At 40.5% G+C, this 10,265-nt stretch overlaps 2 protein-coding genes across 2 annotated transcripts; one reads left to right on the top strand and one right to left on the bottom strand.

Moving 5' to 3' along the window:
• The first annotated feature begins 225 nt into the window (after positions 1-225).
• On the top strand, positions 226-1,399 carry LOC5565923 (KRR1 small subunit processome component homolog). The gene has a single exon (XM_001650195.2). It carries the CDS (start codon positions 332-334, stop codon positions 1,379-1,381), a length of 1,050 nt encoding a protein of 349 aa, XP_001650245.1. The 5' UTR covers positions 226-331; the 3' UTR covers positions 1,382-1,399.
• Positions 1,400-8,453: 7,054 nt separating this feature from the next.
• On the bottom strand, positions 8,454-9,150 carry LOC5565878 (NEDD8). Its single transcript, XM_001650196.2, has 3 exons — positions 8,990-9,150; positions 8,802-8,932; positions 8,454-8,742 (listed from the first exon to the last, which is right to left on the bottom strand). Exons 1-3 carry the CDS (start codon positions 9,005-9,007, stop codon positions 8,655-8,657), a joined length of 237 nt encoding a protein of 78 aa, XP_001650246.1. The 5' UTR covers positions 9,008-9,150; the 3' UTR covers positions 8,454-8,654.
• Between the last annotated feature and the right edge of the window lie 1,115 nt (positions 9,151-10,265).

Raw genomic sequence — 10,265 nt, 5'->3', positions numbered from 1 at the left:
TGCAGTATATGATTGTAGTTTATCAAATAAACTGTTAGGTGAATAAAACTCAATTTGTTTACTTTTGTCAGTTAGGCCGTTGTTCTGGTACTGTATTGATTTGTGCGCGGCTCCGTGAAGAAAGTTTCTGAAGGGCGGCGATGGATTCTGCATGCAGTGCATTTTGCATTTTCACATAAAGTGACATCCAAAATAACTTCACACCATGCTTCACGCCGAATACGGCACATGTAAATAAAAACAACGTGCGCTTCGCGAAGACTTCGTCGGTACTTTTTCCTGAGCTGTTTAAAAAAGTTCTATTCTTGTTAATTAAAAACCTCGTAAAACAATGAGTGACTCGGAATCGGATACCAACGATCAAGCCGGGGACATCGAGCACTTCAGCGGACCGGTGGAGAATGCGTGGCTGCTGAAAATCCCCGAGTTCAAGAAGGAAGATAACCCCCAAGGACTGGCCGAAGAAAGTTCCTTCTCCTGCCTGTTCCCGAAGTATCGGGAAAAGTACATCAAGGAATGTTGGCCACTGGTCGAGAAGGCTCTGGACGGGCACCACCTGAAGGCGGAACTGGATTTGATTCAGGGTAACATGACGGTGAAGACCACCCGAAATACATGGGATCCATTCATCATTCTGAAGGCCAGGGATTTGATTAAGCTGTTGTCCAGATCGGTTCCCTTCGAACAGGCCGTGAAGGTTTTGGACGATGAAATAAGCTGCGACATCATTAAGATTAAGAATCTGGTTCGGAACAAGGCCAAATTTGTTAAGAGACGAAATCGATTGATTGGACCTAACGGATGTACGTTGAAGTCTCTGGAATTACTGACCAATTGTTACGTTTTGGTCCAGGGAGCAACGGTATCTGCTATTGGACCATACAAGGGCCTTCAGTGTGTGAGAAAAGTCGTTGAGGAAACGATGAAGAACATTCACCCAATTTACAACATCAAAGCTCTGATGATAAAACGAGAACTGATGAAGGACGACAAACTGAAGGAGGAGAATTGGGAACGGTTTCTTCCGAAATTCCAGTCCAAGAACACGACCAAACGTAAGAAGCCCAAAGAGCAGAAGAAAAAGAAGGAATACACACCTTTCCCTCCGCCACTGCTTGAAAGTAAAGTCGATAAAGAGTTGGCTTCCGGTGAATATTTCCTCACCGAAGCACAGAAAAAGGCGAAACGGATGCAGGAGCGACGGGAGAAGGAACAGAAAAGCTCCAACGTCCAGAAGCAGCGGCGAGAGAAGGACTTTGTGGCTCCGGATGAGAGCAAACCGAAACCGAAGGGTGATGCGAGGAATAGCGATAAGGTTGATGTGAAAGCGTTGAAGTCCAAAATTGCTAAGGCGAATAAGAAAGCGAAAATGGTTAAATAAAAAGTTATCAGTCTGTAAGTTGTTAGAGATAAAGTAGGTATTTCGTGTGATGACCATCAAAATGTGGAACTATCAGTTTGTTACTCACAGTGGCATTTATGCACTAATGCCAAATTAAAACAAGTTTTTCACAACACCTTGGCTGTCTTGGTACTGTTATTCGAACTAGACACCAAGCCGTTGCCATAGGGGACGTTAACCAGAAAGAGGGACGTTTCAAGTAAGGTACCGCGGGGCAAGTGGGTAAATGGGATAAGTGAAAATAATTGGTATATTTAACTAAATATGCGAATTAACGTTTTAAACTCATGAGTAAACCTTTGAGAACATTACGTTAAGCAAGAGATTTCTGAGATTTTTCAGCCATTTTTGCATAATAGAGAGAAAAATTGTTAGCCTGTCAATTATCACTCCGTAACAAGTTGGTGGCGTGCAATCTTATTTTAATATTTTCAACGGAATATATTTTTCTGTACCACTTCTAAGTTGTCCCTTCTGACAGTATTAAACTGCAATAAAAAAAAGTTTTAGAATTAATTCGACAGAGACCTAAAAATAACTAAATTGAAACACCGTCAATTTTCTACTCACGTGGGGCAAGTGAAAAGTTTCTCATTAGAGACTGAAATTGTGTTTTCGATTTAGGTAGCTATAAGTAAACAAGGTTCGCAATTATCATAGAACAACAGAACGTGCTGATAATTTAAGAAAGACTATACTCAAAGTGTTAAAAGCTATTATCATGGCCAAATCATGGAACTAAAGGAAACCTTACTTACCTTACCCAGTCAGGCTAAGGCCTGGGTGGCCTCTGCTGTACGTAGGAGACGTCTCCATTCGACTCGGTCCATGGCTGCCCGTCGCCAGCCACGCATACTGCGAAGGGTCCGCAGATCGTCCTCAACTTGATCGACCCATCTTGCTCGCTGCGCACCACGTCGTATGGTGCCGGTCGGATTGTTTTCGAGAATTATTTTCACCGGGTTGGTATCCGACATTCTGGTGACATGCCAAGCCCACCGCAGCCTTCCAATTTTTGCGAGGTGAACAATGGTTGGTTCTCCCAGCAGCTGGTGCAAGTCATGGTTCATCCGCCTTCTCCACGTTCCGTCTTCCATCTGCACTCCGCCGTAGATGGTCCACAACACCTTCTGTTCGAAAACACCAAGGCGTTGATCCTCTGCACGTAGGGTCCATGTTTCGTGCCCATAGAGGAGTACCGGTCTAATCAGCGTCTTGTAGATGGCCAACTTCGTGCGATGGCGATCTTTGCTCGATCGGAGCGTTCTGCGGAGTCCAAAGTAGGCACGATTTCCAGCAACGATGCGTCTCTGGATTCCTCTGCTGGTGTCGTTGTCGGCGGTCACCAGTGAGCCCAAGTACACGAATTCTTCGACAACCTCGATTTCATCACCGTCAATATGAACTCGAGGTGGGGGGCGTGCCGTGTCTTCTCCTGAGCCCCTCGCTATCATGTTCTTCGTCTTTGACACATTGATGTTCAGTCCGTGCGTGTTGCGTGCAACAATATCAATGTCGTCGGCGAAACCAAGTAACTGAATGGAGTTTCTGAAAATCGTGCCACTCGTGTCTATCCCCGCTCTTCTTATCACACCCTCTAAAGCAATGTTGAACAGTAAACACGAAAGGCCATCGCCTTGCCGTAACCCTCTGCGAGATTCGAAGGGACTCGAGAGAGTCCCTGATACTCGGACTACGCACATCACTCGCTCCATCGTCGCCTTGATCAATCTTATCAGTTTGTCCGGGAAACCATGGTTGCCAAATATTACGATATTAATATGTTTACTTCGGACAGTCGATTAAAAGGAAGACGTTGATTGAAAAGAATCCCAACTATGCGAAATCCATTACCCACTTGCCCCACGGTACCTTAATATTGTTTCATATGGTATGCCCTCTTCAACATCCCTGCCCTTAGGTGATGGGATTGACGGTGATTTATCAAGCGATTACATATTGTTGATATTGTGAAAAATTACTCTAATGCTAATATATTGATCGCGAAAATAATCGTAATTATAACTTATGAAATGTAAGTTAGTCGAATAGTTTTAAGTTAAATAATGAGCTGTGTTTCAATGCTTAAATATATTTTACACTTGATTTATCACACCTTCAGCATGAGTTTAGTTACTGTCGCATGATCTAACACCAGATAACTACGCGTAATGCTGGAGGGACCGGCAGGGCCTACTACCAGTCTCTACTAACACTCAAATCACTAACAAGACTGGGAAACCAACGATCACCTTCTTCAGCAGCACTATTTCTAATAGTAGTATTAGTTCAATATACATAAATCTTTTTCAGTAGACCACGAGGCGCAAGAGTGGGTGCGGCTGGTCTCTGCGTCTCACAGGTCATTGAAAATAGACATTTATGTTAGGTTTACTAACAATGTAGTAATTATTACCTTAGTAATACCGCAAAGTGCCGTAATTCAGCGCATCGCCTAAATCCGCGTATTTGGTCCAAAATTAGTCAAAATTTAAGAACAATTTTGAAATTTGCCCATACCGCTATTTGTATATGCTGGTAATGCATCATAATTCCAATTAAAATTATCATTAACAATAATTTACGATTTTTGAGAAATATTCCAAAAGGTTTTGAATTACGGCATTTTACGGTATTGCGTTATTTAGCAAGGTAGGTTGTAGCGGTATTAGAGATAGTTTAGTAGTGTTACTGATATATGTATAATAATTAGAAAACTGATGACCCTGTTGTTACTGAAATGTTTCATTTTTAAATATCTTTTATAATATAATATAATATTATTGAACAAAATGCTGTAATTTACACCTTATTTAATTCTCTACGCATTTTTGCACTACTTTGCATTCATTACACCAACACTGGCGACATTAGCGTTCTTTGGGTAGTATTTCTGTTATCTAGTAGTAACCTCAATCGTTTTTATTCTAACGATCATAACATAATTATCGCGAGCGTAGTAGTGGAAATAACATAGAAGTAGCTTTTGTATTTGTAGTTAAGGTATCATGGTTAGTTCTCTGTCCTTTGGTTCAGAAAGGGGTATGGGCGCGTTCTGCCAACTCGGTCGAGGCAGATTTCTTGTGTGAACAAGTTACAACATGGACGTTCTAAAGTTCCAGAATGAAGTGTTGTGCATTTGAAGATGGGATGGATTCACGTTCGTAAGCACTTCTGCTTATCTATAAAGTTATATGCAATAACCTACCCTTAGCTTAACTATTTAAATTAACAGTTGTAAATATAATAATCGTTTTGAGCTTACTAACATGTCGTCGCGTTAATTTTATCATAATGATCTTTTATCTACATCCATCGAACCATTCTGAATGGCCGTTGTGAGAATATCACCAAGAACTTCTCACATGCAATAAAGCTGGATTGTCATACATTGAAACATCAAGGTTCTCGCTCTTTCGGATTCATTTTTTGTTGTTTATCATTAGTTTCAGGGATTGTTATCGTGGGAATCCAAAGAGCGAATTTTGTATGACTTCAATGTACGCCAATACTGCCATAAAGCATGTAACAATCACTAACAGTCCTTCTCTCTTTATCCTTGTTTTCATATCTAACCCGCTTCGCGGAATAATTCATCGAAGAGGAAAGGCAACCTTATCATGGCAGCGTAATGGCCGAGAAAACGTCGGTTTGCGGTCGCATCTCTCCATCCTCGGTTCTGCCCTACGCTCGCCAAATCGATACGCACTTGATCCGCCTACCTAGCTTGCTGCACTCCACGCCTTTGTTAAGTATAAAGTTTCTGTAATCATTGAATACTAATTGAAAGGTAAATCAAATGAACTTATTATTTAACTAATAACAAATTTGTTCCACAGAGCGATTTACAAAACACCACACAAAATCCCTCCTTTCGCATATCCTTAGGCAAAACACTTCACTACCGTTATATGTATGACTGATTCATGTTCTTTCGACCTTGCATCATTCATACGTGTAGGGGAAGTCTAGAGTAAAAGCAAAACTTAAAGAACCTTCTGGTCAAAGATGTTGCGTTGCCTACTTCCCAAACTCCAAAACCCCCGGTGTATTATGGAAGGTCTTCTTCTTCTTCTATGGAAGGTGTGAGTTTTTAAACTTATGCTGGAGACTTGGCCCCTGACCCCCTTGTACATCAATAAAATAAAATAAAATATGGTATGCCCTCTTCAACATCTAAACCAATTTATCTCGCCGTTCCCTTATGGTATCTATCCATTTAATATTTATTGCTTTCTTCTCCATGCTCCTTCTTACAGTTGTCATGTCTACTTATATCAAGTGATAGTCATTACACTACCCTATGACTCTGGTATATTTTACTTGTTCGTACCTACTGGATTTCTGAGCTATAAATACTGGCTGCTGTATGCGCAGAAGGGAGAGACTTCCCGGACTGTGGACAGATTAACATATTATTTTATTCTTTATTTGCAGGATATAAAAGTGGCGACGAGGATCATGGAAACGTGTGTTGAAGATAATCGTTTTTCTTTGGGGTGGCGAATTGCCAATTTCATTTGTTTTTGAAAAGTGTGGTGAAATTGCCGATATGAGTTGAACGAAATTGTTCTTTAGAGCTGACGAAATCGTCGTTTATTGTGAACAAAGTTGTTCTTTAGTAAAGCGATTGCTGTATTGAGATGAACGGAATTGTTCTTTAATGTTGACGAATTTGTCAAATGTAATTTTGAGCAGTGTGAATCCAATGGTTCGAATGTTTTGTTGTAATCAAATTTGTGATTTGAAGATGAAATTGTGGAATTTTCTTGGTATTTTTTCGATTGTTCATTGTATGAATTATTGTAACGTGTAGGTGTCTTTTTAAAAAGTTATTAGAAAGTTTCTAAAGGGGAAAGGACTGTCATGTCTACCTATATCAAGTGATAGTCATTACACTACCCTATGACTCTGGTATATTTTACTTGTTCGTACCTACTGGATTTCTGAGCTATAAATACTGGCTGCTGTATGCGCAGAAGGGAGAGACTTCCCGGACTGTGGACAGATTAACATATTATTTTATTCTTTATTTGCAGGATATAAAAGTGGCGACGAGGATCATGGAAACGTGTGTTGAAGATAATCGTTTTTCTTTGGGGTGGCGAATTGCCAATTTCATTTGTTTTTGAAAAGTGTGGTGAAATTGCCGATATGAGTTGAACGAAATTGTTCTTTAGAGCTGACGAAATCGTCGTTTATTGTGAACAAAGTTGTTCTTTAGTAAAGCGATTGCTGTATTGAGATGAACGGAATTGTTCTTTAATGTTGACGAATTTATCAAATGTAATTTTGAGCAGTGTGAATCCAATGGTTCGAATGTTTTGTTGTAATCAAATTTGTGATTTGAAGATGAAATTGTGGAATTTTCTTGGTATTTTTTCGATTGTTCATTGTATGAATTATTGTAACGTGTAGGTGTCTTTTTAAAAAGTTATTAGAAAGTTTCTAAAGGGGAAAGGACTGTCATGTCTACCTATATCAAGTGATAGTCATTACACTACCCTATGACTCTGGTATATTTTACTTGTTCGTACCTACTGGATTTCTGAGCTATAAATACTGGCTGCTGTATGCGCAGAAGGGAGAGACTTCCCGGACTGTGGACAGATTAACATATTATTTTATTCTTTATTTGCAGGATATAAAAACAGTGAGTAAAATAGACCGATATGCCGGCGAACAAATTAAATAAATATACAATTCGTGCTGTAAAAATCATCTTACTGCAACTTGTTGTGTAAACTATTGCGTTTGCGTTTCGGTTGCTGATAAGTAAGTATTACCTCTGGCGAACAGTTGCAAGTTCAGACGTTGTAAAGTTTGATGGGTCTGCTGTTTTGTGTTGGGTTGCGGTTCTTACAGCAGAGCCCACAGTAGATTGAGGTTGGAAATACACTTGCCGTTGCGCAGATTTTCGCTGATCTACACTGCCCAAGTGCACCCAAGAAAAACGCGATAGAAGTCGTGAACAGTTTCATGCTTACTTTGCTACAATTATATTGAAAATGCGATGTTTTCGCACCCAAATGGTGCAATTAAGGCGACACGGGAGACCGTGTTGTTTTCCCTATCTTTCGTCTCACTCTAGCAATAATCATCAACACTTTGTGAGAGCAAATCTCGAGTTTTAGTGAACCGATGAAGCTGAAAATGTATTGGGATGTGCACTACATATATAGAATCATAGTGATACATTTTCGCATCGATATATGGAATGGTTCTTGGGATTTGCTTCTTGAAATGGATAGGGTGATTATGATGACGTCCCGTGCGGCCTTAACTATTGATTACAGTATTACATACATTTTGTTTAGTAATTTTCTTAAATATTTATTTAAGGTGAAGCTGAATCGAAGCCAAGCCTCAAATTTTCAAGAGCTCAAATCTAGAGTACCGAATATCCGTTTGAGCTAAAAACTTAATCGATCGGTCACTCGCTGGTGGTGACCAATCGATTAACTTCTTCTTCTTTCTGGCGTTACGTCCCCACTGGGACAGAGCCTGCTTCTCAGCTTAGTGTTCTTATAAGCACTTCCACTGTTATTAACTGAGAGCTTACTATGCCAATGACCATTTTTGCATGTGTATATCGTGTGGCAGGTACGAAGATACTCTATGCCCTGGGAAGTCGAGAAAATTTCCAACTCGAAAAGATCCTCGACCGGTGGGATTCGAACCCACGATCCTCAGCTTGGTCTTGCTGAATAGCTGCGCGTTTACCGCTACGGCTATCTGGGCCCCAGTTGCATATCTGAGGTTTTTCTTCCAGTAATGCTCTCCCAGAAATTTTTGAAGAAGCTGAGGGGTTAGTTGTATAAAGATTTCACTGGGACCACTGCAAGAAGAATAAGGAAAAAGTAACTTAAGAAACAATTTTGATTTAGGTTAAAATAGATAATTTAGAACCTTTCATACGAAAGAAAAACTCTTGAGGCTTACATTAAAATAGTGATCAAGTCTTTGAGAAGGGATCTACTTTCAAACCTGGACTGCTAAAAAATACTGAACTAAATTCCAATTAAACATAAATTTAAAAGATAAAGCCGCATTACATTCCAATCGGATCACTTTCGAACATTTTTTATTCTTCAGCAAATTACGATAAAACAATAATTTAACCTTATCAGAAAAGAGAATCAAAGTGAGCTTTCATCTTAGTTCCGGACTTTTAAGTCCTGCTGGCTGTTTCTCACATGCATCACAAATTATTCCCGCTTCCGGCTCCGGACGATTTAACGGCCTTTCGGCTTCACAGATGACCTCCGCGGAGGGCCAGGACCAAGTGGAGCACCGAACCGCCCTGCACTTTGTAATCCTGGGCTGTTTTATCGTCATTCCTGAATTGAATCAAACGATTAACTACAAGGAATCCCCAACCATTATAGAGAATGCTTACATTTGCTTGCCCGAGAAAATGAGACGCTGCTGCTGAGGGGGAATTCCTTCCTTCTCCTCGACTCGTTCCTTGATCCGGTCCACTTTATCCGTGGGCTCGATGTCGATCTCGATTTCCTTTCCGGTAAGGGTCTAAAACGTAAACATTTCACATAAATCCCTCTCTTCTAATAATCAACCGAAACTCACCTTCACTTTGATCAGCATTTTGGAGTATTTTCTGCGCTAAATGTTGGATGAAAAAGCGATTTCTTGCCGATATTTGGGCCGAGTTCGAGTTTTTTGACTGATAGATTTCTGTCGCTTTTATGAAATCAGCGCAAAAGTGACAGTTGTGGCGATGATGGCGCTTTGTGTGCAAATCGAGTCGACATAGGAATGCTCCCTTCAGAATCGTCCCACAACTCAAACTCAAAGTCGACTTACACGCTAACACAAAAGTGCTCATCAAATGGGTTTCTTGGGCTTCTTGTACCCTTTTCTATAGAGGTCCCCAAGCAAACTGCCACGAACACCAACGCACAATCAATCTTACACAAGTCGATTTCCTCAGAATGAAAAGGTATCGATGTTTGTTTGACGTTATTGAGCTTTCGGTCAACAGCAGGCCAACAAGGAAGTAGTTGTTTTGCAGCAATTCTGTTTATATTTGGATTCTCACAGCAAACAAAAGCAATGTTGTGACAGTTCTCACAGCAAACAAAGAAAATTTTGTCAACATTGCACTACTACGCAGGCAACTGGATTGGTCTATAGTCCGTATATGAAGTTGGGGTACATTCACATTCATAACACTGAAAATGACCATTTTTAATACCCACCCACCCCCTTGTAACGCTTTTTGTATGAATATTCTACGAAATTTGTATGAGCTGTAACATTCAGCGTTATGAAATTTGCGAACAGGCCCTTGTCAGAAAAAGAGTTTTTTCAATGATATATCGACATTTCTTGTTGGAAATCGTTGCCGCTCGGTGTATTAAAAAAGCTGTGGAAGTTTCTCCCAATGTGATGGACGAGAATAATCGCATCTCTTCGACACATAGGGTTTTGTTCTTCTTCGTCGTAAGCGCTACTATTCGTCGTATCAAACTTTAAATGTTCCACTACGGCGGATATTCATGTTGAAAGGCTAGTCCGCTATGACCACGCAGATCCTAGCGAGGCTAGCCCGTCCACATCCGATTGCAAATCATAAAGAAATACAATACAGTAGATGTCTCCTTCAACTGGGCAGCTAACTGACTGATACCTCAATCAGCAGCTGCAACTCTCTTTATTCATTCCAGGTATCTATTTTTACAATTCAAAATCCTACACAAATATTATACCTCTCTCAACAAATCTTCCACACTTTTACCTACGACGACGCATGCTTCTCAACCGACGATTCTTCTACCTGAGGTGCGACACTACCTCTATTCCAACACTCCTCCTTAGGGTCGCAACCTCTACTCCCGATCGT

Source organism: Aedes aegypti, chromosome 2, assembly GCF_002204515.2.
Source record: "Aedes aegypti strain LVP_AGWG chromosome 2, AaegL5.0 Primary Assembly, whole genome shotgun sequence".
NCBI lineage: Eukaryota > Metazoa > Arthropoda > Insecta > Diptera > Culicidae > Aedes > Aedes aegypti.
This window is presented reverse-complemented; position numbering and strand designations above follow the sequence as displayed.